The sequence below is a fragment of the Phymastichus coffea genome, unplaced genomic scaffold, assembly GCF_024137745.1.
Source record: "Phymastichus coffea isolate CEN01 unplaced genomic scaffold, Cenicafe_Pcof_1.1 PCOF00059, whole genome shotgun sequence".
NCBI classification, from domain to species: domain Eukaryota; kingdom Metazoa; phylum Arthropoda; class Insecta; order Hymenoptera; family Eulophidae; genus Phymastichus; species Phymastichus coffea.
In genome coordinates, this window is record NW_026706870.1 from 726306 (window position 1) to 753667 (window position 27362).

The 27362-nt window shown below is 40.8% G+C and overlaps 3 protein-coding genes and 1 non-coding gene across 7 annotated transcripts; 3 read left to right on the forward strand and 1 right to left on the reverse strand.

Moving 5' to 3' along the window:
- Window positions 1-534: 534 nt before the first annotated feature.
- On the forward strand, window positions 535-2579 carry LOC131666571 (sulfite oxidase, mitochondrial-like). 2 transcript variants are annotated; one of them, XM_058939360.1, is made up of 6 exons: window positions 535-758; window positions 848-907; window positions 975-1405; window positions 1759-1962; window positions 2113-2375; window positions 2442-2579. In XM_058939360.1, exons 3-6 carry the CDS (start codon window positions 1120-1122, stop codon window positions 2451-2453), a joined length of 765 nt encoding a protein of 254 aa, XP_058795343.1. In that variant the 5' UTR covers window positions 535-758; window positions 848-907; window positions 975-1119; the 3' UTR covers window positions 2454-2579. The 2 variants fall into 2 exon arrangements, with proteins under 2 accessions (XP_058795343.1, XP_058795342.1); XM_058939359.1 differs by having other exon boundaries at window positions 535-907; window positions 972-1405.
- A 21-nt stretch (window positions 2580-2600) lies between these two features.
- LOC131666572 (homeobox protein rough-like) lies at window positions 2601-9234 on the reverse strand. The gene is made up of 3 exons (XM_058939361.1): window positions 8592-9234; window positions 5164-5398; window positions 2601-2776 (listed from the first exon to the last, which is right to left on the reverse strand). The coding sequence occupies exons 1-3, from the start codon at window positions 8890-8892 to the stop codon at window positions 2602-2604; spliced, it is 711 nt and encodes a 236-aa protein (XP_058795344.1). The 5' UTR covers window positions 8893-9234; the 3' UTR covers window position 2601.
- A 3521-nt stretch (window positions 9235-12755) lies between these two features.
- Window positions 12756-12828, forward strand: Trnar-ucu (transfer RNA arginine (anticodon UCU)). Its single transcript has one exon. It is a non-coding gene; the product is annotated as a tRNA-Arg (tRNA).
- A 993-nt stretch (window positions 12829-13821) lies between these two features.
- On the forward strand, window positions 13822-26662 carry LOC131666578 (ectopic P granules protein 5 homolog). 3 transcript variants are annotated; one of them, XM_058939370.1, is made up of 32 exons: window positions 13822-14008; window positions 14412-14675; window positions 14750-14930; window positions 15031-15408; window positions 15544-15946; window positions 16202-16835; window positions 16915-17134; window positions 17463-17644; window positions 17712-17852; window positions 17932-18092; window positions 18167-18599; window positions 18670-18914; window positions 19615-19792; window positions 19891-19914; window positions 20217-20447; window positions 20517-20680; window positions 20746-20931; window positions 20999-21122; window positions 21182-21487; window positions 21559-21920; window positions 21997-22174; window positions 22241-22438; window positions 22511-22882; window positions 22954-23137; window positions 23205-23374; window positions 23447-23656; window positions 23737-24086; window positions 24144-24352; window positions 24419-24664; window positions 24760-24976; window positions 25040-25249; window positions 25349-26662. In XM_058939370.1, exons 1-32 carry the CDS (start codon window positions 13985-13987, stop codon window positions 25713-25715), a joined length of 7752 nt encoding a protein of 2583 aa, XP_058795353.1. In that variant the 5' UTR covers window positions 13822-13984; the 3' UTR covers window positions 25716-26662. The 3 variants fall into 3 exon arrangements, with proteins under 3 accessions (XP_058795353.1, XP_058795354.1, XP_058795356.1); XM_058939371.1 differs by having other exon boundaries at window positions 22954-23119; XM_058939373.1 differs by lacking the exon at window positions 19891-19914.
- Window positions 26663-27362: the final 700 nt, after the last annotated feature.

The following is a 27362-nucleotide window of genomic DNA, read 5'->3' on the forward strand; positions in this document are numbered from 1 at the left end:
AAGTATGAAGAGTACAATGGTATTCCTAAGATAGTCTGATGATAATTTAAAGAATTTCTAATATAATGAGAATACCATTTGGCATTCTAATGAGGGCCTCGAAAAATTATTTGCATCGCCGCGCTCGAATAAAATGAATTCACTTGGAAGTACTTCATTAGTAGACTGCATGTGTAAGTCGATTTTGATAAAATTTATAGGATTCCCAAGTTGCATGTACCAGATGGTTGCGGCAATATTTAATTTTATGTTTACTTATTTATCTTTCATGTGAGCAACAAATTATGAGTGTCGATATTTTTATAAATGATTTCTTTCGCAAAATATACGGTTGGGCTGTCGTAACTCATTTCAAAATTGAAATGTACTTTCGCGCTACCCGACATTTGCGATTCTAGCGCTATATTTGCCCAACGCAACTGCCTGGCGCAACACAATCAGCTGTTTTGTATACTTTACCTCCATGGTATGTCTCTTTTACAGTGTGTTTGGCTATTTATGTTATTCATACTATACCGGTTAAAGTGCCGACTATATTATTCAATAAATTAAGTTTATATAGATTTATTTGAATTTGGAATAGAATATATGATCAAAAAATGTGGTAATTATATAAATAAAAAATGTGTTCGGAAATTACGGTAATTATTATATGATCAATTCAGTCAAATTATCACGCCAGATAACAGTGAAACGTTACAACGTTTGGTGTCGTTACTGTATAACAAGCTAAAATCCAGAAATAATATGCGACAATCGTAAAATCATATATTAATACGAAAATGTTGAATTCGAGAGTTGTAGCGGTATTGAATAATAAGTTGAAACGTCAATTTTTAATCATCAGACCGCTTTCTACTGCTAAAGTCAATCATGAATCGCCGCCCGAACAAAAAAAGGATACCTGGTAAAAAAATAATAATCCAAGATTAGAGGTCTTTTCAACTAAAAATCGCCATATACTCTTCTAGCAGAAGCGAGCCTCTGCAACAGCAGCGGCAGCAGCAGCGCGGCAAGGTGGGTGCCTGGGTGGCGGTTGCCCTAACCGCAGGTGCTGTCTCCTACTACTTCTTTAGCTACCGACGTACCAAGGAACGGCTATGCGCGGCTGCTGCACAGATGAGAGCTGATCTTCCGAGTTTTTCACTGAAAGATGTGGTCGAGGGACGCTATTACGTTTACGGCGTGGGTGTTTATGATTTGAATGATTACGCGAGGAATGAGCATCCAGGAGGGGAACAAGGAATTACAGACATGGTTGGGAAAAGTATCGAAGAGATTTGGGCTACCGACGGTATGAAGTTCCATAAGAAAAAGGAGATCTTGGAGCTGTTGGAGGGAATGAGGATTGGTAACTTTGAGGGTACAGTAGATAAACCTAAGAGGTGCACGACGCCGAAAGTAGGTGAGGGACCGTTATGTTCAAGATTCCCGTCTTATACATCTAGGCTTTTTAACGTGAATTCAATTTGGTAGATGCTATTTTTAATATGTTTTCTCGAACGAAAATGAACTTCATCTCACTGACATTAGATATTATGATTAAACTGTCGCTCTTATTTCTTGGTAAAACTTCTGATGAAAAAATATTCTTTTCCACATAAAAAAATTGTACAAATTTTTTCACTGACATTTTTACGATAAGAGTTAACTAATATCATATAGAAGTTTGAAAAAAGCTTACATTTCTATTTCAAAGTTGGAATTTTCGGTCACTGATAGTTTTGCTTCGCTAATAATTTAACGTAACCATCGCAGTGCCGCAAGTCAACGGACAAGAATACAGATTAGAATTGACAACCTACGGTGGAAATAACTTGAAAGCTCTGTCATTGGAAGAACTAAGACGTTATCCAAAGCACTCGATAGTCAGTTCGATACCCTGTAAGAATGATTCGACAAAACCGGAGACTGGATCGATATGGACTGGTGTACAATTGCGAGATATTTTACGTGAATCAAGTACGTTGTATGTTAGCATTATTTCCAAACTTTTGAATGAGATTAATAACAATAACACAATCCATATCCAAGATACTTTATAGTCTAATTATCATTCGACTGTGCATTAATTTTTATTAATGTTTCACTTGATAATAATCCAATTCACAGAAATCAATATAGCTGATTACGATGAAATACGGTTCGAGTGCCTCGACGTTTCCTCCACAACGGAAAAGCCGTACGGCTCGACAGTATCAGTTGATCGAGTTTTTAACGAACCCGATTTTGATGTCTTGCTTGCCTATGAAAAAGACGGCTCTGAAATTCCACCTAAACATGGCTACCCAGTACGTGTAGTAATGCCACAAGTAACTGGTGGGAAAAATGTCAAATGGCTACAGCGAGTCGTACTTGTTAGAAAGACCGACAAAGTAAATTTTTCCTTATCTCTAGCTTCGCGCTTTGATAAATTCGATGACAATGTTTATTCGTTACAGGTTGTGCGATAACAAACTGAAGAATTGTGATAAACAAATCATTTCTCTACATTTATTTTCTAACCGTTTTATAATATTCTTATGAACATAAAACTTCTTACGCAACTCAATTTCTCTCTTGAAAAGTACACTTATTATAAGATCATATACACTCGCAATCTTAGAGCGGTGACACTGGTTGACTGCTCGGTGTATCGACACCTGTAGGTGGAGGTGGCGGAGGTAAAGAAGAACCGGGCAGACGTAAACAGGCGCATAAACAGAATGGCAGCTGGCAAAAGCGACACAAACTCGTTGGTACCCCTGACATCAGGCAACCCGCCAATGCTATATTCCTGCAGATGAGATTCGGTTTGTTAATGGTCATTTGTTCTTTATGTATAATGGAATTATTGGCATTATTTTACACAATTTGAAATATGTCTTGTATGACAATAAAAATAATTATAAATATAACTAATCGATCAAGTGAAGAAGTAAACCTATATGAAGCTGCTATACAATTGTACCGAAAAGTTAACAAACATTAGAAACTAAAGTAGGCTTTATCCTGTAATCTAAATACGTCCAATTGCGTGATAATTTTAAATGAATATAAAACTTGCTCAGCGTTCAAACTTTAGATATTGCACATTGAGTGATGAGTCAGCGATTCAACTGAACTAATTGGCAAAGCTGTGACGACAATTTGAGGGGGAAAAAGTTTGAATTTTCGAGTATTTTCAAATGTGGGTAACTTCGCATAGCTGCCAGTTCGTCAGGAAAGCTTAAAAAGTTGAAAAAAACTTTAGTTTACAGTTCAAAGTTTCTCCGATTTTACTGCGGTGGAATAAAAAATATTAATTAATTAATCTCCGAAAAAAATTTTCTCGTCAATAGCTTGTCAGATTACTTTAGAATTGATGCAAAACATTGAGAAGCTTCTGAACTCTTTAATTTTTTATTACCTAAACGTTTACATTCCAACGTCTTAAAGTTGAACACTACGTTGAAACGAAACCGAATTTACTTTCGACACTCCGTACAGGGGGACTCGACATTACGGACGCTGAAAAATCTCATCCCGCACGAGTCGTATAAAAAAATAAAGTTATAGATACGTTATAGATACAAGCGTCCACACGAGGCTGAAATCACTTTCTTGCACATGTATCTAACTTTATTTTTCGAGTATAGCACGGTAACTTAAATCGCTGCCTGTAGTAAAAACAAAATTGCTTTTTCTAGTTTTTTTTTTTTTTATTAAAAATAGTACTTTTAAAAAACAAGGCATTGCGAACGTAATGCTAAATTTTAGGACTCTGAGGTTCAAACATTTAAGTAATACGTTCGAAAATGTATGAAAAATTAAAAGTCTCAAAAGTCAATGTTTTACGTCAACTTTGAAAGCAATCGGACAAGCCATTGACGAAATAATTTTTTTTTTTCGGAAATTGCTGTTTATAAATAATTTAAACGACTTTTTTTTTATTTCACCGCAGTTGTTTCAGAAAGATTGAATTATGAACTACATATTGTTCTGACGAAGTGGCTGCTGTACGTAGTTGCTCGTGTCTGAAATATCTCGAAAATCCGTATTTTTTCCCCTCCCGATCGCCGCCAAGACTTTGCTGATTAGTCTAGATGAACCGTTGGCGAATCAATCGAAGCGCAATATCTCAAGCTTCAATGCTACGTAAGTTTCATTTTAACGCGTTTGTTTTTCACGAGGACGCAAGCTTTGAAACTAAGTTGCTTGTATTTATTTCTAATCGACAGTAAAGCACATTACCAATATGTAATTCGCTAACAAATAAAACAAATAAACGAAAAGAATGGGTATGCGAGCGTCTCGCGGCTGAGAAGCTGCGGAAAAACAATCTCCGAAACGATATTTCTTCATCATTCCCGCGGCTGGAGAGAGAAAAAATAATCAGCGGTGTAGCGCGTTTAATACAGCGGCAGGGGAGGCAGCGCGGAGTAGCAATCCGTCGACACGCGAACCGCCAATCACGGAACAATCAAGATCCAATGATGCGATCGCGTTCGTTTTAATGGCGTAGCTATTACGCGCAGCGGAAAGAAAAAGAAGTAAGCCGTCGCCGTGCAAGCTCGAAATTCGACGCTCGCGTTCGCCGTCAATCGGACAAATTCGCCTATGCCGGGCGCACGACGACGAAGGGCTCCGCTCGCGACGATATAATGAAACAGAAGCGGCATATGGTGTTCAGAGGCGAGAAGGGGAGAAGGCACGGGGCCAGGACGACGACGACGATGATGATGATGAGCCGCGAGCATTGTGGGCGAGCGTCACGATTGTTGCGCGCTTACAAAGCCGAATTAGCCGCGTATCTATCGCGGCACCCCCCTACAGCCCTCGCCGCCGCGGATTTGCGAGCTTTTGTGCTCAGCTGTGTTATTCTTGCGCGGGGCTGCTGGCTTCTCCGGCCTTCCTTTCGCTCCGACGCGTCTCCTCCAGAATCTGGCTTTCGAGACCTATATGTTTTTCGAGTATCAGCGCGTCGCGCTGTTCTAGCCTGGATCCGAGTCATTCGAATCGGAACCGTTTTCGCAATGGCTGCCAATTGCGTCACACCGCTGTCGCGCCCGCTCGGCTCCCAGGTGGAAATGGGGTGCGCGGAGTCGCGGCAGAAGGGTGGTTTGAATTTGAAGCGGGCAGGCGCGCAACGGGGAGCTGCAAAGAGAAGGGGCGCCCGTCGGAGAGGCGACCGACGCCGTGTACCTGAGCTGCTGATCTTGATGAGCCTTCTCCAGCCTCTTGTCCTTGGCGCGTCGATTCTGGAACCAAATCTTGATCTGCGTCTCGGTGAGGTGAAGGCTCTTGGCGAGCTCGAAGCGCCTCGAGCGCGATATGTACTCGCCGCGTCGGTACTCCGTCTCGAGCCTGAGGGTCTGCTCGCTGCTGAAGGTGGTGCGCTGGCGGCGAGGTCGGCCCTCTTTCCTCTTGCGCCGCTGCCCTGCAAACGGCAAGAAAGGGAAAATGGAGGGTCACGCGGATCGCCCGGGAGCGCGCAGCTCGATACCCGCCCGAGGCTCGCCACAATGAGGCGCGAAAATTAGCGGCGCGCGACTAACGAGATTACGCCCGGGGCTTATAAAATTGCGCAGAAAACTCGGCGCTGGAGCGCGCGCCCAGCGTTTCGCGTCATTGTTTCGTTCGCCGAGCCCGCGGCAACTCTGTTGTTCCTTTGCGCGCGCGCGCGCTTTGATTTTCGCGGGAGTACGTTGTGGCGCGCGCGAAAAAAGAAAGAACCCCAATTTCGTCGCGAGAGGACGATCCCCTTTCGTTGCTCTGCAGAAGCAGCTTTAAGGAAGAATCGTCTTGCGACATGTGAACTTTTCTTTTCTGAACGTTATCGTGTCTTCCTACGTTTATATTAGCAGTCACACCGAAATACGTCAGTTATCGCATTTCAGGGATCGACTGCTCGGAATTGTCCGTCCCTTTCCTTTCCGCTTTCATCGCGAGTACAATATACGTTTTCCGGTAAACAAGTGTCGCTGATGCAAATTCAAATAGTACTCCTCGTCGCTTTGCGCTAATGAAAATTGTCGGCGTTGCGAAAACCAGACAAGATCGATTCGAATTCCGCGATCAAAGCGTCCGCGCGTGCCGTCGTCTATATAAGTCGACGACGAGGGCGGAAAGGAAGAAAAAAAAAAAGAGGAGAACGAGAAAAACCGGAGCCCGAACTGCGCACGCGACATCGTTCAGGCGCGAATCCTTGCCGCGGGTGAGCGTCGGATTTCAAGTCGCTCCCGCGCGCATCGCGCCGTCGAGCAGCTGCGCGAAGCCCGCCCGCTCGCGTTACCGCCACCCACTCGAGTATATGGCGCACATCCTAATTACCGCGGGACCGACCCCGGACGTGATTTTCGGGATTTCCTCCCGCGCTGCGGGCGCGAAACCTTTGCCTTACGCGTTGGCGCGCCGCGAGCAGCTGTCGCGCTGCCATTCCGTTCCGAGAGGACGCCAGTCGCCTCGTGGTCAAGTGACAACTGTCACTACGCGATCCAAACAAATATTATCGGACCGCCAGGTCTTTTGTAAATCGATCGTTCGTTCATAATGGATTTCCCTTTTTCCCGAACAACGCCAACGTAATAGTAACGAAATCATCGGTGCATCAATTGCATGATAAAACTAGTGCGCGAAACAAATCTTCAGAGTTGTACGGTTGTGGTAACAACGCGCCCGAAGAAATCTTAATGAAATCTGTACGTGGCGCTGTGCGCAATGAAAAAATCACGGAGGACCGAAAAAGACAAACGTTTTGTCAACGTAAGATTGCAAAAATCAGCATAGACAGGCGGAACGTAGAGAGACGAGAGAAAGAGAGAGAGAGAGAGAGAGAAAGAGGATTAGACGAGGACGAAGCGTGAAATCCTTTAACGGAGTGATGCGCCGTCGTCACCCCTATATACGCGAAAAAAAAAAGCAGACGATCTCTCGACTCTCGGCGAACAATCAATTACGGCGCGGCATTCAAAAGCAATTGAGCGCGACTAAACTGCCTCGGCAAGTGCCTTCCCCCTCCCCCGAATCTGTGCACTTGTTGTCCCGTGGCGGACAGGCTGCTTGCGGATGGATGTATCGCCGAGATCGCCTTTGTCGCGTGCTCTTTAATACCGCTTATCGGCGGTGCGGAGGCCTCGGATTTTTTTTTTTTTCTTTTTTTTTTTTCAGCGTCCGTATCTTCCCAACGAGCGTGGACTCGGTCCCCGGCTTTCAATGAGACTTTGTTTGCTTTGAACTTGATGGGCGCTCTCTCGTTTGTTCAGCCGCGCAGCGCCGGGAACTCGCGGCTCGGCTCGGCCGCAATGCGAGCGCCAAGGCACGCGACTCGCGCGCGCGAGAGCCCGGCGTCGCGGCGCGCGCAAGGAGACGCGAGAGCCCCGGCCAAAGTGCGTCAGCACCGGGGCGCGTCGCCCGACCGCGTCCCCGTAATCCCGCGGACAATATCGTCGCTATGCGCGCGGCCAGCCCGAGAGAGGAGCTTATCTCTTTTCCGATATACGCGCGCCTGCACAATTTTCTTTATTTATTTATTCCCTTTTTCGCCCATCGCTCCGCCGTGGCCACGGGCGAGTCCAGAGGCGGATTTCCGATGTTTTTGCGCCGCGCCGGCCTTGCCTCGCCTCGCGCGTTATTTGACGCGGCCGTGGCTTCGATCTCTTAATTTCCGCCTCGGGTGGCGGATATTAGTCGCTCGCGCTTCTCACTTTGCTCCGCCGACGCGACACCGCGAGAGCACCTCGGCGACGGCCGCCGTGGAAATCTTCTGCGTCGACGTACCCCGACAGCCGATCGTACGAGGGCACTCGAGCGATATTCTCACATTTGAAAGGCGATTCTTTGGAGCGCGCGCGATCGCGCCAAGTTAAAGACATTGCAAAAGACGCTCTTTTGGAATGAAAAGATTGCCACTTCTGCGCGTCTAATTTCAACGTTCCGTTCGGTCATTCGTGTATTCGTCGTTAGAATTTGAAAATTCTTTTCAACGCGTACACCTCGAGTTCTAATAACACGTCGACACTGAGCCAGTCAAAACGTTTATTGCATAAAAATCATCGCTATTATTCGTGTTCGACGCATTTGTACGCCACACGGACATCCTCGACGTCCAATTATTGTTTGGAAAGCTGTCTGATACATTATTTTATCCGCACAATTATTTGAACATTTTTAGTCTGAATGCGCGCGAGCAAGATCACGTAAATCAAAACGTTACAAGGAAACCGTACATGAATGCTTAATTTCAATCGGCGTAAATTTCTAATTATTTGTCATAAATACGCTGTTGAATAACGTATAGCTTCCATCGTATATTCTAACAGTTAGCTCAAATCGAAAGGCATCGGACTACTGGTTTCTCTCGCTTTTCATTCCAACTCAATAACTTGTGCCTCAATGCCTCGAAAGCATAGTTAAGCGACGAATATTCGAGCTGGTAAATTGAGCGCGGAATTCGATAGTTCGCGTAATGAAACGTCGGCGATGAGTTCACGCGAGTGACGATCGATCCTATATAGAAGCGCGTCAAAAGAAAAGAGACAGATCGTTGGGTCGAACGAGCAACGTAGCAGTCCAGAATCGGCATCGACACTCGTACTTGCCAGACAAGTGTAAGCAAGGAATATGCGACTCACAGTAAGCGGCGAGTCCCTGAAGATGCTCGACCCTGGTCTGTCCCTGAAACTGGGCAAGCTGCAGCGGCGGCCAGTGGTGCAGGCCGACCGGTTGGACCGCCAGTGGCTCCGCGATCATCTGCTTGTTCGGCCGGGTCTCGACCTCGTCGTCCTCGCACATCACGTCCACCTCCTCGTCCTCGTCGTCGTCCTGGGAGGTGGGCTGCGACGACTCCTCCGACGTCTCGTACAGCCGGGCGAAGAAGTCGCGCGGCAGGCACGGCCTCTTGGGCGCCAGCGGGCTCGCGCACGCCTTCGACATCGCTGCCGGCCTCGCGGATTACGCCGAGCCGCGGTCGAGCTCGCCGGGCGTCGTCGCGTCTCGCCGCTTCGCGCGGCACGGCCGAGCTGCGGACGACCGAGAACCGCAGCCGTCGGGCCTCACCATCGGCATGTTCGCACTGCACCTATATCCGGGCGGTCGACTCGCAGCCCGGCGACGCGTCGATCGTCATTACGGTCGCGGAACGCTCGGCAAAGTGGCGATCGAGGGCTTCGGCGCGAGACGACGGAGGCGCGAGGCGCAGCGTGTCGCGTCTGAAGCGCGTGTGAGCGAAAGATGCACGCGCCGGACGCCGCAGAGGCAAGAAGAAAGGAAGGAAGGAAATCCACGGGGGGATGATTGCCGCCCGCCCATCCGCTCCCCCCCCCCCCCTCTCTCGCTCGCTCTCTTCCGCTGGATAATTAATTGCCTCGGCAAGTGGGTATACATCGTCGAGGATGAAACGTGAAATCGAAGAGGCGCGCGCGCCTCCGCGTTCGCTCGCCATCGGCCAAGGTTTCGTTGCGTTGATTGCGCGATGTGCGCTCGCTCGTGAAAACAATCAGGGCTGCGTTCCTCTCCGTTCCCGCTGCTCCGCTCGCCTCCTTTGCCGCCCGCTGGTGTCCGAGGAACGGATTTTCATTTTCGTATTTTCCTTTTCGTTTTGTTCTCGATGATGGGCCGAACAGTTCCCGAGCGGACGACGCCTTGCTCGGCGCTCGATCTTCGCCGATCCGCGATTCTCGCGATAGAAAGATCGACGAAACTGATTGTTTTCGAGATATTATCTATTGGCTGTTGCGGCTGATTGGCGAATCCGAAGAGGAAAATGTTGTTCGAATATATGTTTTAATGATTGAAATTCTCAATGATTGTTCCCTCGTAAATAATGAGTTCGTATGTGCGTGTGTGTCTATGTACATGTAAATGTGTGTATGTACATATATAAATTACTGTTATTTAAGATTTTGTTTCTGTATTTCTTAAAAAAGACGCTTACCATGGAGATTATTGTTCATCAAGCACAATGAACTAAGGAGAAACGTCTTATTACCAGTGAACTTACAATTACTATTTAAATGCAATATCTACTAAATATTGTGATTAGCAACTGCTAAATGACTCTAATGGAATTTCTACTGCGCTGTGATAATGCAATGACGAATATATCAGAGTTTAATATTTTTTCGTATAGATGCATATTGTATTACCGTTGTATTTGGTCGACTACCAAAACAATAGATTAAAACTTTGTTATATAATATACCAAATAAATGTGATTTTGTAAGCTGTTCCATGTGCATTGCTAAATTAATTTATATCAGAACTGAAATCATGCACCAATTGACTACTCTGTTATCTTTGGACGGGTCCTCTTCTGCAATAATAATTATCTTTTCATAGCGGCGACGAATAATTTCTCTCGACTTAAGAGGACTTTTTCGTTCGACGATACACATAGACTGGAACGTCACGAAATTACACGGAATTTCAGTGTCAGCAGATCGACGGCTGCGCGAAAATGTCGCCCGCCACTCGCGCGAGTGCATCTATCGGCTTTGCGGACATCACTTTTCGAGGGTGCGCTTTGCCGATCGACGACGCGCCGAAAGCACAAAGGAAGAGAGACAGAGGCTAATCGCCGGGAAATCGGAGAGGAACCGACGAGAGCGCGAGCGCAGGGATCGCCGCGACGGGCAGCCATGAGCACACGACAGGCACGCCACCCCCGCGCGAGCAGCTCCACCCGTCGGCGAATCAGCGTCGTCTGCTCGTCGCGCGCGCCGGCCAATGGGCGAGGCCGCGCCTGCCCCCCCCCCCTTCCCTGCCCATCCACCGATAATCCCATTGCGGCGGCGGCGGCGCGCTCCGACGATTATTGTTATTGCCGCGGATTACGCGGAAAATGAACGGGCGGGGTTAAGGCCGAAGGAACAGGTGCGCGCCGAAGCGCTAATTCACGCGCGCTCGCCTCTCAATCGGCGCGCGGCCTTTGTCTCGGTGCGCGGCTTCGATCGCCCCGGAATCTCGCGCGTCGACCGCCGCGTGTACAATCGACAATCAGCGCGATTGTACCCGCAGCTCGCCGGGGACGCCTTTTTTTCCTTTTCTTTTCGTTTCCCACGTTCGAGCGATAAGCCGATTCGCTCGAAATGTGAAAATTGGCTCGACCGAGCGGCTCCTCGTCGCCACGCCCAAAGATCTGCGATTTTTATAATTCATGTGCCATCGGAATTATGGAAACTGAAAAGTGTAATATTGAGCATGCGGACCTTTAGCACCTTAGAACCTCCTGTAATCTATCGCTTTCTTCATCTAGGTAATCCGTTATCAAAAGCCTCGCCTTGGTCTACGTGACTGACAAACATGCTGATTCTCCACGTAAAATAAGATTTCTTAGGAAAATGCAGAAAGTTAACATTTCGTTAGTTGAAAACCGTGTTTATGTTATAAATGACTTTCAAAAAATTATTCAAAGGAAAAAATGTCGCGTGTTCTCGTTCTGTAATAAAAATTGGAATATTAAAATTCAACGAGTTGCTGATGGGTACATGTTGAGGGTTCTGTGAATAAATTGCGCGCTATTGTTTCAACTAACTTCAATGCTCGAATTGACCGATCAAAAGAAATAAATAAATAGTAATACAATTTTCCGACTTCTAATTCGATCTCGTATTTGGATAAATAAACATAAAAATGAATAAGCGTCTTTTACAATATCTTGTGACACGGTAAAAAAAAATTCTTTTTCATAAGTATTACGAACACAAATAAAGTTATCACGGTTTTACAAGCACATCCGAAAAATCTTCAGGAACAAAGAAATAAATCACTGCTACTCGTTTTATTCGCTTAGTTTGCGAGGTCCAATAATTTTTAATTTTTAGTTGAGGAATCATCGTGACGGTGATTAAGTATACCAGGGTGTCACGTAATTTATTATACACAGATCATATTATCAACATAACTATCCAATATTAATTAGTTTTATGACAATACGATGTGCACAAGTGTACCACGTGACGCCGAAATACACGTAATCAATGCCACAACAAGTCCCGTGATCGACGTTACACAGCTAAGTATGTATGAGGCCCGCGCTCACACTTCATCCAGGGATGAAATGAGCCCTCTATCGGCAATTTTTTTCATCCGAATACGCAATTTCAAAACCTTATTTTAGAGGGCTCATGTTATTCCTAGTTGAAACGAGTATGGGCCGCTTACATACTTAGCTACTTAACATCGAGCGGTTAGGCGTCTAAGTAGTATCGGATCCGTCACCGAGGAGTCTAATCCAACGGTAAGGACAAATCGCATAATAATTTTTTATATCTCGCAAAACCAAGCGAGCAGGATCAGCACAATTGTTGGGATGAGCTCGTAAAATTGGAATAATTTTTTATTTGTATTGTAAAACGAGCGGTCATATTTTAATTTTTGTCACGAACGTAATTATAAAATTAATTTTTCGTTTTCTTTTTTCACCATAACTTTTTGAGGCAACGCATGTAACGCACGATATATTATTGCCTCAAAATGTCATAGAAACATGCCTGCAACAATTCGAAAAGTGCACCTTAAATTTTATTTTTATGAAAAATCAAGATTTCGTGAATATTCCCATAAGTACCATCGATTATTTAAATAAGCGATAACCTAATTAATTAAATTAATGCATCAATATATTCACTTTGATCAAACATTGGATTGTTTACTCACTGTAAATAAAAAAAATTAATAGAACAATCTACTCAACGAAAAATCGATCAATCAAGTGGTAAGCACCTGCTACACGTATCTGAATGTACAGACAACGCTGCTAGCTTGGAATAGTACTATGTCAGTCACAGAACCAGCAGGTCCCTTTGGCGCAGAGGATAGCGCGTTGGACTTCTAATCCAAAGGTCGTGGGTTCGATCCCCACAAGGGATGGCAACATTTTTTTTCCACTAACTTTTCTTTTTATTTAATTTCACTGTTGCACCATTTTATCATTGATACAAGTATCATGTATTCTTTTTTTTATTGAACTTGATTTGTTTAGTCGATGTTGGGCTATTGTTACATGTTGCTTTAGCATGCTCGTTTTTATAATTGTAAATGCGTTAATTTGCGACAATATTATTTTTCAAAAGACTGTAATTAATTGCAAAGTTTGATTGTTTATTTAAATAATTTGTTATTAATATTATATGGATCAATCGATCATCCACTTTTGTTCGCATATAACTTTTTCTATTGGTGTATATCTAAATAGAAATACCGGATACAAAATTGTTATTGTGTCTTTTTTTTATAATCATTAATAAAAAGTTAAATAATTCTTAGATTTAAATATCACTTATCTAAATATTACTCATATAGATCATTTCTAAATTAATTAGTATAAAAAGATATCACTGATTACCATTAAAAGTATAATGCGTGTTTTAGTACATATGCATGTGAGAGAGTACGTAACAAACGAGAAATAGTATTGTTATGCGCGGAGATTGTGACTAAAGACTAAGAGTTATGACTGCCAATAGACTGTTTACGAGAGAGAAAAAGAAACAGAGGGGGAGAGAGAACTTTTAGCGTTCGCCCTCTGTCAAGTATCCGTTTGACAAGACCGAAGTTACCAAAATGCAATCAAAAGAAGCGAAAGCGACGAAGTTAGGAGTTTGGAAATAGGGTCGAGGGTCAGTGCTACGTGCACTTGCGTCGCGCATGTACTACCACTGAACGTTGAACGACCTAGTCTTTTATTATTAAATAAATAATTATTTATACTTTATGCCACCTATATCATTCACACATATGTTTGCGTATGTGTATATATATATGTGTGTGTGCGTGCGTATGTGTGTGTACACGTAGAAGCAGCGAATGAGTGCGAGTAGAAAGAGATAGAGAAAACTTGTCAGAGTCAGCTGTTCTCGCGTACAGCTTATTCAGCATAAATCCTGCACTCATTTGATATCGGGAGAATGAAAATTTCTTGAGTTTTTTTATCCACTCACAATGAATTGGAGCTCCATTGGTTTCTAAATCAAGTAATTACCTACGAGACACATCGAAATATTATTAACAAGAATCAATCATAAACATGGAGAAACAAAAGTCTAGACAGGTAGGAGGTTATGTTTTGTCAGTTCCATTGTTTTTTTTACGTTTGAGAAATCAAAACACTACTTTCATTTTTATGCATCATAACAATGTACTCATTCTGAACTCTGATTATTGCGTTTGTTACTTTCTTTTTAACACGCCAGTTTTTGTCGTTGTCGGATACGATTCTTTTTAGTTGTGATTTTCTTACGTTATTATGATGTTTTATTTAGTCTAATGATTCTATTACGTTAATATTGATTTAGCAACCTTACGTAAAAACTTCGCATTTACTATCACGAATAACTCCACACATCATTTAACTCATTACGAAATGATGAAATATCTTAGATATTATACATATAAAATTTATTTTTCATTTCTTTACATTTATCTAAATTAATAAATGCTACGATATCGTGCAGAGAAAGAAAAAAGACCGCACAAGATCAGCAGCTTTGGAGCGTAACATTCCAGACGCTCCAACACTGGAAGAATTTGAATGCCTATTAGGTGAATCACCCACAAATTATCCAAGAGGTGAGGGGATTGAGAATATGGAGAGCGAGTTACACTCAGCAGCTATTGATACAGAAGTTTATGAGAAAGTTTGTGAGAAAGTTAGCAAGAAGGAATACACTGAAATTATTGTTGACACAACAGCGAAAGAACTAAGAAGTCCATCTCCAGTGAGTTAACATCAAAATTTCAATTATTACAAGGGCTAATTTAACTACAAAAAAAAAATTATTTGTAAATGAAGGTACTAGAAAGTCATTCAATCGAGGAGGTAGATACTACAGTACCAGTATCTACAGCCACTGCTCCAGCTGAAGAAGATTTGGAACCAGTGTTAGAACAAACAGTTATGTATCCTGCTTTAATGCATCTTGAATCTATGCCAAGTGCTCCAGTTATGGAAGAAATCCCTCACACTATAACTGGTAAATAGTAATAATTACAAAGCAATTGATCTTTATATTTATTAAAATTATTAAAATTATTAAAATTTATTAAAATTATTGTATGTTTTTATATTTATAGTTCCTGTAATGCCATCTCAGTCAATGATGAGACCAGAATTCAAAGAGCGTTTTGTTAAACCAGTAGAATATTCCCCAGAAAAAACCACAAATGTCGCTCAAAAGGCAGTTAAACCATTCACAGAAGCTCAACTAGCTGCACTGTACAACAATCAAGAGTTAAATATGATTGAAGCTTTTGTCAATGAATTTGTTGAATTCCAATTAAGGAATCATGCTGTTAGACAGCAGCACAAACTTTATGAACTACTCATGAATTATTTACGTGTCAGGAATCATTTGATTGTTAATTCTCACGAGCTAGAAAGTTTAAAGAAAGCTTGCAAAGAAACACAGAAACAGTTATGGTGTCTTGGTAAAGCTTCTGTCACAGAGTCAGGTACAATATTTTCATATAATAGTGATAAAATTTCATTAATATCCACATTGTAAAATTCAATATTGAAAAAAAAATGTAATAAAATGTAGAAATTTTGATTTTTTAAATGAGACATTAATAAATATGTTTTCGTAGGTGAATGTCAAGACGGCAATCCAGTGAGTGCAACGCACGAATACTCAATCGCTCATTTTAACCAGCAGACTTTGATTGCCATGACTCGCAATTTATCAGCGATTAAGGAATCTCTGCACAATGTGCAAGCACTCTATTGTTACGAAGCCGAGACTTTGCGGCTACAGATTGATCACTATGTGCAACGCGTCTGCATATCATGCAAAGAATTCGCTAATCTACCCGCCAATGCTCCTGTTATTCTTACAGCACATCAACCTGCTTCGCATGCTATGCCACAATTGGTCGAGCTTAGGATGTGCATTACGATATTGTTCAATTTTCAACGAAGAGTTTTAAAAGATGACAAATTTGTCGGAGATACGAGAGATTGGTTGTCGAAGCTTGTTGCAGTTTTACTGAGGTATTTTTTGGATGGATAATGAGGTATGAGTTGAGTTTATTTCTGTTTTTATTTCTATTAAAAACGTAAGCATTTGTTTGTGTTAGTATAGCAAAGTCGGCTCAAAAATGTATTAGTAGATCACAATACAAGTGCGAGACAAATATCTACAGCGAAAATTGATTAACACCTCAATTCGTATCTTTAGAATATGTTATTTGTTGTTTGTGATTGATACATTTATTGTTATTTTTTAACAATATTTGTCAATTTCAGAGTGGCAACATGGCAGGACCATCTGTTCCTCTTGAGTCACATCCTACGTTGCCCCGGAGGAGTAGCAACTTGGGCACGCGGCTACGTTCAAGTGCCAGTACCTGTTCGAACGAGCATCAAAACAGTCTCGACTTCACCGCTGAACGATCCGCATTTAGACCACATCGTTGCCACCCTGGCTGTGATCCTTATGCCAGTAAAAGAACGCGAAAAGTTCCTTGAACAAGTGCAAATAGCATTGCAAGATACCGGGGCGAACGAGAACGATACGGTGTGGGTGATGCTGGACGAAGAGGGAGAAGAAGACGAAGATATCGCCAACATAGGAGCTAATCTATCCGAGAGTGACTTGATATCGTTGCTACATCAAATCCCGCTGGACAAACTCTTCGAGCAAGTACTCTACATCGAACACGATAATAATGAAGATTACAGACAGGATCGCACTTCTATCACCGAACATCATATGTTAAGGATCTTTGCTTTTTCAACGGTCATTGTAAGATTGCTGAAGAAGGGACTCAAGACCTACGACTCGCCTAGATATCGCCAATTGGCCAAAAGACTCAGTGCGCTTATTAGAGATGTTGTGCAGTATGCCAGTGACTTGTGGGAGTCATTTGATAAAACACAGGTTTGTTTTTTAAAGCCTAGTTGGTATGATAAAATCCAGTTTAATAAACATAAATAAATAAAATAAATATTATTTACAGATACCCGATTCTTCAATGCTGACAAGGCTTCAAACGGAGTACGATTGTTTTTTTTTACGAGCTACTCTGTGCATCTTTTCATCGCGTCGACTTGGCGCTTGGCAATACTTAGCTGCAATACCTTATCGCATTGTTTCGCTTTCTACTCTCTGGCAGATTTTTTATATTCTACACACTGATTCTTCACCGAGTGATTTGATTAATCCTGATACTGTGACGGGTGCGTTATTTATACGCTAATTAACGGGGTAGTAATTTCTGATTCGCAAGATAAAAATAAAAATATAAATCTTATTTAACTTTATTTAAACGTTCTTAAACTTAAAATGACGAATTTAAAGCTTCACAAAAACATGTGTAAGCACAATTAATTGTTCTGGAACGAAAAATAATGAACTAAAAGTAACAAATAAAATCTATAAGATTAGTCCAATTATATGATTCAAATAATTTGTTAACGATATATTTTTTTTAACAGAACAGCGTTAAGTACAGTTAGTAGCTTTGATAGCACTATATGCAAGTAATAATGATCGTTCAAAAATTAGAATTTTCAGAATGGGAAATGGAGTTAAACTCACCCATCCTGCGTAAACAGTTTGAAGAAAAGCTTAGCAATTTGCCTGGTGACGAATCGTATTTTTTGTTGACGACCTTTGCCAATATGTCTATGGCAAGAAATACTCAAGACTACGAGTTTGTTCGAGCAACAACTATTGATTTGTTTCAAGTAATTTATATCAGTGGCGTTTATGATTCTGAAATAAATGAAATTTTAATGTGACATACGTTTTCAGATTGGATTTCTTAGTTCAAAGACTCAAGATACTTGTTCGAAAGATGCAAGATCACTTTTATCGAATATTACAAGTAAATATCCTTCGTTACTCTCAGATATTATTACAAAGCTCAAGGATAATTTTGTGTCTGTTGGAAAGGTATGAGAATTTAGAGTCTGCTTTCTATGTTATTTTTTTAACATGACAAATTCAATTTTGATGCGATTACCGTTTTTAGTTAAGTTTATATCTTTTCACCGAACTAAGCATCAATCGTTGGATCCCAAAAGATGAAGATTTCAAAATTCTCTCAGTCTGGCTGCATCAATTCCCGCTTCCTTCAACTGAAAGTCACTTGGCGCGCCTCATTATATCACATCTAAATTGGGGCTTCGATACGTAAGTTCATTTATAGACATTTAAAATTTTATTGCATACTGCCAATAAAATAATTGCTTTTGTTTGTGCTACAGTTTCGAGAATTTATATCTTCCTCTCGATCTCCATCGTCGTGTTGCGTTGCTCATCGTAGATCTTGCAATGAAGTACGTGCCCGAGAACACTCCAGCACAATCTGCCTCTTTAATTTCGGAAGGAGTGAAGCAAGTATCTTCGATAGTTCGACCACAAAGCAACGAACAAGCTTTCGCAGTTTGGGCTTGGGATACTCTGACTCGTTTGCGACTTCATCAGTTAGAGCAGTCGGAAGCTGCGTGTCAGTACGCGGTTTCAAACCCTAGTCAAGCATTTGCTTGTGTACCAGATCTCGATTCGGATGCTACTCTTGAGATACTGCACAATGGCTTGAGAGATAAACAACCGATTGCTAGTTACGCTGCCGCAAGAATGACATTGTATGGACATTCAGTGCCTTTAGTGTGCTCCAAGGGATTCGAATTACTCCAAGTTAGCCATTTTTAAAACTCAGTTTTTTGAAAAAAAAATCAATAAACTAAAATGTTTGAATTATTTTCAGGTGATGCAATCGTATTACAAATATGAGCATGTTATAATAGCCTTAAGTGATTTGGTTCCCTTGTTTTTGGAATGTCCTGAATCTTTGCTGAAAAATGAAAAATTCATGGGATTGATCGTTGGACTTGTACAAGCTGATAGAACATACATGAAAATGGCCAAAAATTTGATATCACCAGATTTTCCGGGACCAATACTCAAGATTTTCGCTAATATGATTGAGTATCAACTGCAAAATTCTAGAAGGTTTGCATAAAAAATAAAGGGAAGGTAGCGTTCAGGCACATAAGAATTATACACATAATCATTGTACACAAACAAATCCGTATTTTATTTCTTATACAAGGATAAATTGATTGTGCACCATAATTTCAATGAATAATCTATCTCGATAATATTATGCACACAATCGTCAAGGCAAATAATTAAGAGACACAGTCGTGCACTGGACATTGTACACTCCTTAAAAAATAAATAATCAAAGGATACTGATGATTTTGCACAAAGAAATTATGCACTTACGTTGATTGATAGTGCACCAAGTTCTACAAAAAATCGGTAGATATTGTTGGTGCACTATCAATCAACGTAAGTGCATAATTTCTTTGTGCAAAATCATCAGTATCCTTTGATTATTTATTTTTTAAGGAGTGTACAATGTCCAGTGCACGACTGTGTCTCTTAATTATTTGCCTTGACGATTGTGTGCATAATATTATCGAGATAGATTATTCATTGAAATTATGGTGCACAATCAATTTATCCTTGTATAAGAAATAAAATACGGATTTGTTTGTGTACAATGATTATGTGTATAATTCTTATGTGCCTGAACGCTACCTTCCCAAAATAAATAAAATAAATAAATTCATTTTTGCAAGAAAAAGAATTTACTATTTGTTAGTTTAATTAATGAAGATTTATAAATTGAAAATTTGTTTTTTAGATTTTGCCTGCAGTCTCCTGATCCATTGGTAAAACTATGGCTAAATATTTTAGTTCTTATCCCAGGCTGGAATCGAGACCAAAGTATTATGTATTTAATGGATACTTTAATTCGAGCGTCATTTTTTCATTTGGGAGCAAGAGCAGTTACTGAATTCATTTTCCAAAATCTCTTCTCGGTAAGTCTGGAGATATATTTATAAAAATTATTGTGAACTAAAAATTTCATACTTTTAATGATAAGTTATAAAATGGAAAATTACGAATTTTTGATCAGCTTGCTTCGGTGGGAAGTAGCGAGGTAAGACTCTGAAAATTGCAAGACTGATTTTCGTTATTTTATCTGTTTTTCATTTTTTATGCTCTATAATTTTATCTGTATGCCGTCAAGCACTCCGTTTTTTTGATGTTTTACAATTGTTTTTTCTTCTCATTTTTGTATGATAATTTATCAGCATGTTTCGAAAGAAATAATTACATCACATAAATAGATAAATTTATTTCAGAAAAAATGTTTAAAATCTATTCATTTAAATATGATATGTATGAATGAATTTGAGAATATGAAGCTATGAAATAATAAACGTACATTGAAATTTATAGAATATAGCGGCAAATAAAAGCAATAGTTCAGGATTCGGTTCGTTCCTCAGCTGGGCAACTGGAACTTCTCAATCTTCGAGTCTTCTCGGTGGTTCGATCCAGTCTATTTGGGTAGCATATCAGATTTTGCGCACCGAGCAACAAGAGCGCGAAATTAAAACTGGCCTTTGGCGTGAATTATTAAGAGAGCTTGGACAGCAAACGAAAACCTCTCTCGATTCAGCTTTAAAAGTGAGTCAAATTAATAGTTTTTCACGTGGAAGTGAAAATAATTGTTTCTTGTTTCTTTGAAATTTGTAGAAAGCGTGCGCAACGGTGAAAATGCAGCCATTCAGTTCTAATAATTTGGCGATTTATCGTTGGTCACAACAAGCTCTAGATACACCGATGGATCATCCATTGTTGCCGCTACTCTGGCAAAACTTTTTCAATTTATACTTGTCTCGAGTACCCAGTCTGACTGGGTAAGTAACTAAAACATTAATGCGTTTTATTTAAGAAAAATAATTGACAAACTGCTTTTTTTCAGTACGGTAGATAAAGGTGGAGTCGGAGAAAAATTTTTCGAGGGCATGGTAAATTTGAGCTATTTGAAAAAGTTAAAAAAACGATTACTGGATACGACAGAATATTTTCAAACAAAGGCCGAAAAGGACGTTGACGATGGGAAACCGATATCTGACGAGCGACGAGTTTTTTATCTGAACACTGCCAAGTACGTATGAGCAATAGTCAACAAAAAACAGAAGGATTGTATAATTGGTTTGGTGATCGTTTTATAGATATTATAAGACTTTGAGTTTGTGGTTAGAAGAGCCTCGTCTACAAGAGTCTGGAGTCTATCTTCCAGCTTTGCCACCGCAATACATGTCTCAAAAGTTAATTTTAACCATGCAAAATGATACGGTAAAAAAATTATTTTCTGAAGTACATTAGTAATTTTTTCAACTCGTCATATCTTTCAGAATCCATGGTTAGAGTATGTAGATTACTGGTCGGTGCAGCGTAGTCAGTTACAGTCACTGCAAGAATGGCAACGTTGTTGTCACCGTGAGACCAACGATGTTGCTATCAAACCACCAAGTCAGACACCAACAACGCCTTTAGAACCGTCAGATCCACTACAAAGAATCTTTCGTAGGCTAAATACTTATGAACAGCCAGTGTCACCGCCTACATTGACGAGAATTGCGCCTATTGTGTTTCACGTGCCGAAGAATAGTCTTTATGATCCTGATGCGGTTGTCGAGCTTATCAAGCCCCATCTGAAGGTCAGAAAAGATCTCTATCATTGTACGAACATTATAAAAATGCTTTTTAAAATGATTATTCGATTGTGCAGGTGATCCTCGACTACGCGCAAACATTTAACCTGTTAGTCTCTGAACACACTGCCGTCGATTGCAACTTCCTCGAGCTTGTACCAACTCTTTATAAAGATGTAGAAAGTCAAGTAACGCTGCATGCTCTGTGTGATCCTGCGCCATCTGGTCACCGGCGCTCGCGTTCGGGAACACCACCAATTGTACACTGTGCTGGTCCTGCTATTATAAGAATAAAAATTTCGGAGGCACGCGTGAATAATGGGATCGATCAATTGATAAGCCAAAACAGAGCGGAATACGAAAATCTGTTGGTGAAAGCCAGTCAACCACCGCCTAGTAAAGTCACTCAAGGCTGTGTATTTGCCGATCATTTGATTGCGTGAGTTGCAAAAATGATCACGAAAGTTTTAGCCATAGCTAAAAACTTATATGTAATATTTCATCAAATGTAACAGTCTTTTGGAGCATGAACTCAACGTTAATCGTACAACGGAGAACACGGCAGTTCTTCGCAAAGTTCAAGAGTCCGGCGTGAAACTGTTCTACCACATGGTGCAATTCTATACCGATGAGGCTGCTCTCTGTCCGCCCACAAAGCAACTTATCACAACATGCGTTGAAAAACTCGGACAGGTAAGTATATTGCTTTCAAATTACAATAATAGGATCAATCGACTGTAAACATTCCATTTCTTGCAGTTGTTCATAAGCGGCGAGGAAAGCCAAGGTCCTCGCTTACTCAATACAATCATGGACCGGCCTACTCTTGGCGGTCTTCTTGGACCACACTTCACACCTGTAGCAGGAGGTGCTTCAACGTTTTTACAAATGTATCAGACTGTTGTGGACTTATCTACCGGCAATAACGTTGACTTGTGCTTTGTTTTACTCACCAAGGTTACCTAAAATAAATGATCTTTTTGTGTGATTTTTTAAGAATTATGCAATCTCGATTTTACAAAATTATAGTTCGACGTAGGCAGCTGGCTCAACTACCGTCGTCCTCGACTAAGCGAGCGTTCCACCTTCATTGACCTGATAATGCGCGCACTTTGCAATATGGGTCTACAACCAGAAGATGATCGTTTGATTCTTCATGAGCTGTTCCGTAATCACTTGCGTCTAGTATTACTTCATGAGTTTCCCGAGCACTACGGCGAAGTGTTGAGCGCAATATTACGTGGTAGTGAGAGTCAAAGTTTAGCAATGGACGTTTGGCGTGATCTACTCGGTGCCTTGAGCGGTAGACCGAGGAATGCGCCGCCACCGCTACATAATGGAAAAGTTAAAGAGGAAATTAGGCGGTATGCCACAGAACAGAGATTACTATCGAGACAAGAGGTGAGTTGCTCTTGTATTTGTGTGCATTCTTTATTCATTTGAATAACGATGTAAAGTATAAAATTTTTTAGATTCACGACACAGCAGTACTGTTAAGCAAGCACTTTATGAACGAGAGATTACAATATGGTCTTTACGGATTGTATCCTAAGTATAGGATTTATAACGAACCACTTACTATGTTTCTCGGTATGGTTGGACATGCCCTTGTCGTGATGACTCTGCAATCTGACCGAGGTACATTATCCGATCAACGTAAGGATCTTCATTCTTAAAATCCTATAATTATAAGATAGCAAATATCAAATGCATTGTATTTCAGTGTGTGAAAAAATTTGGCCTGTACTGAGTGACATGTTTGCTCCATGGATAACTCCATATTGGACTCGAAATCTTCGTGAGCCTACTGCAGCTTGGATTCAACAACTTACCGATGATCGTTCTGTTCTTTTGCCATGGATCATCACTGATGGCCCATATGCCAATCGAACGGTATGCTAAATATATATCAAAGATAACTCTTTTGGTCATATGACAAATAATAATTACATTTATTTAATGTAGGTGTCGATGTTTGTCGAATGTATTCGTTTTATTCTGGACACGATGCCAGCATCGAGCAAGGTTATGTGTTTCCTCTGGCAATTTTACGTTATGAACTACACTCATGCTTCGATCAAGGATCACGTCTTGAACGTAGTGCACGGCAATTTCTTGTCGTTACCGTGGGACAAATTCACACCGAGTGTTGCTGATGTCGAGTTTATGGTGAAGGTAAGTCGCCGATCATGCTAGAAATAATATAAAAACTTGAAGTTAATAAACAATCATTACGCAATTGATTTCGTTTTCAGGTAATTGACCAATATCTTCCAGACAGTCATCTCTTCCTCGGCACTATATTCATCAGCGTCAACTGGTCGCAATGGATGTCGGAGTTCATGTGTGCACAGCCATTACCAATCATCGGGCGCATTCATATTTGCCTGCTGAATCTACTTGTCAAGCTTTCGAACGAGCCTAACGTTAGACAAAACGAACGGGCATTGAAGCTCATGCAAGACGCCGAAAAATTCGCTTGGCATTTGGTCGACGCAACAGCCTACGATCAAGTGATCAATTGGCACGTAATGAGTTGCGATCCGAGAATCGTGCTGATGCTTAATAACGAGCAGATTCATGCTTTGGATATAGCTGTTAATAAGTAAGTTTCAAAATATACTTTGGAAAGAGCATTAATGTTATTGATTGCGTTGCGTAGTTTATTGAAGGTAGTGGCAGCTTACGATCCTACGGTAACGCACTTTCATCCGACAACTTTAAAGAAGCGTCAGATGTATGTGAGGTCATCCGTGAAATTATTAGTGAACTGCACTACAAGATATAAGTCTCTCGTTTCAACGAATATCAAAGCCTTCACGACTGCACTGTCGAGAATGCTGGACGACATGGAGTCAATAATCACAAACAGTAAGCTTTTACGTTAAAATTTATCATTGCTTCTTGATAATGATTCAACGTTAATTTTTATTTCAGCCGTTTCAGAACCACAACAAGTAGTTGAAGCAGGCCTCCTTGTCACGGAGCTACTACATTCGGTAAACCAGAGTAACGTCCTCGTTGAACAATTGCGCACGAGTTGGGCCAACTGGTTGTTACAACGTTCAGCAACGAGTCCAATACTTTTGGGTATTCTACGAGTAATTGGTATAGCTATTGCCTCGCCTTCGACACTCGGCGAAATTATGGAGGCTGCACTCGATGCCTATTTTAAGCATAACGGTGAGTGCACTTGAAATTCACAGAAAATAAATGAATTTCATCGACGAAGATAATTGTTTAAAAAAAAATTCTTCTAATCCATTATCTGCTTGCAGTGGTGGAAGAAGTGCGACCAACGTGGGCAGCAGTACTGACAGTATTGCAACCGGTAGTCCCACGTCAACCACCTGTCGAAGGTGTCCTCGTCGCCGAGGGACGAATACTCGCTCTCTATGCTATCTTTCTTAAGCGACTACCTTCGTGTCGCGACATCCGCGAGGAAGGAATGCTCCTCACGAATCTCATCGATTGGATCACTGCCATTAAGCCTACGTAAGTTAAAGTTACTGAATTAACTATGTCGTTCTGTATATTGAGTTTATTCTAACATTTCAGAGAAGCAATTGAAGAAAAACTGCCGTTATTATGGGCGAAGGCGCTCGAGCTTATTTACCGCCAGTGCCAGTACAGTGAGAATACAGTGATAGCTGCTAGAGCTTTAAAGGGTTTGGCGCGGGCTTTGATGGCCGTCGCCGATGACGCGGGTCAGGGCTGGAATATCCTCGGTGCTATTGGGCTCAGGAAAGGCTCTCAATTATCTACGAAGTAAAAATTACCGTAGTTTTTAATTAGCTCATTGAGCTAATCTGTTTTCACAACAAATGCAGTCTTACAATTTGAAATATTATAATGTCAATTTTGCAGGTGCAAGTTTTTGAGCCGCGCCCTAGCAGTCTACTGCCTAGCCCAGTTACCTGAACCAAAGCGTTCGTCTGATGACACGGCGCAGCCACAAGTAGTGCGTTTCACTCCACATGCGCCAGGAGTAGCACCACCATTGGAACAGCAGCAGTCGGCCGAAATACGCCCGAATGCCGAGGCAGTACGCGCGATGCAGACTCTCGAAGCATTATTATTGAACAAGCAATACGCCGAATTGAAAGGTGACGTGGAGTTGTCGATCAAAATGATTCGCGATTCGGCCAATTCGTTGCACAACGCCCTCGAGGTCTGCGGGGCTCTCGTCGCCGAGATCTACAGCCAAAGGTACTTGCATGTGATCGCTGAGTGAGATCGGCTGCCGGGCTCGTCCCAACACGATCGCATTAGCTTTAATTTCGAGCACTTTGCTGATAATTCTGCGCTCGTCAAACCGACATCTCTCACGGATTAGCTTTAACGTGTACTTGACGACTCGATTATTGTAGAGATTTCGGTTATAACCTGGTAAAAGGGGCAAGAAGATTTACTACTATTTAAAGTTTTTCTTTCGGAGATTCCATATTATAATTTTGTACTTTGATTTGTACTTCGAAAAATTTATGACTTTATTATTATATCCACGCTGGAATGACGTTATTCAAGGTAAGGCGTTTGCTATCAATATATCAACGCATTGAAATAATAGAAGAGATTATGATTTAGTGTCGATAAAATCAGTCGGCATTACAATGGATTTCGGTAAACCTTCGAATCTAGTCACCAAATTAACCCATCCTTATATCTAGATAGTGTAATAATGTTTAGTATCACTACCAAAGTCGGCAGGTGATTTAAAAACCATTGTTTTTTTGTGTTCGTCAAAATTATTACGAATATGTAATTATTCATGATAAAGTTTTTTATATTTTTTTCATTAGCTGTATGTTTTTAATATAGAAAGATCGCTTACTTCGACTATACGCAGAAATAAGACCGGCGATTAAAGGGCTAGTACGGTTTCTTTACTCGATTTACACGGCGACGAAACAAATTTTAACATATTATAAAAAAAGATAGACTTTAGAAGAATAACATACATAATATTAAAGTTTAAGTCGATTTGCTTCGAGCCTTATTAGATAGACTGACTGCGCTGATTGCTCGATTTGTTCGAAATGTAAAAGGCTGTGTCAGATAGTTTTGTTGTTTATTTTACAAAATAATATAAGCACGCCTATTGCAGATTATAAACGATGTATAAGTACCAGAGTGATTATTACAGAAATGATATCGTTTTCTGTATTTATTACATAAATATTAAACTACATTAAAATTGAAAAATAGTTCATTTGTATGCCTATTTCTGTTTATTTTCTATTTCAGTTCAGCTCCTTATTTCTACTAAAGCTGCGTTATTTCAATTTTTTATCATGGTGAAAGCTATTTGAATTAACTTAATGAATTCAACTGTAGATTAAAATTATAAGTGAAAGTATGTTTCTAGTTTTTACGTCTGTTACATAATCTGAAAATACAAATGTATTTTATTTACACAAAGATACGTTTAGTATTTATATTCATATTATGAAATTACTATTGGTCATATTGAATCTACTCGACTTGATGCATTTTGACTGAAAGCACATACATTGGTATTTTTTAAATCTTATTTTGATGTTTTATATGATATGCTTGACCTACACGTATATTTTTTTAGTCGTTTTTTAAAATTTTACCGTATAATTAACTAATTATCAACTTTATTATTAACAACTATTATTATTATCAACTTTAGCTTACTACTTTAGCTTAATTAAACATAGCGTAATAATTGAGGATCAATAACCAAGGTTTCGCATTGGTCAGCTTAATTCCAATAACCCCGTAACATTTTTTCTATTCACAGTCATTGGCTGGAAAAACTGTCCTCCTTATAAGAAATTTCTGGGGAAAAATCAGAAATATCCCACTGCGCTACGTTGTTCCCCGAAGAAAAATTCATAGAACGCCTAATGAT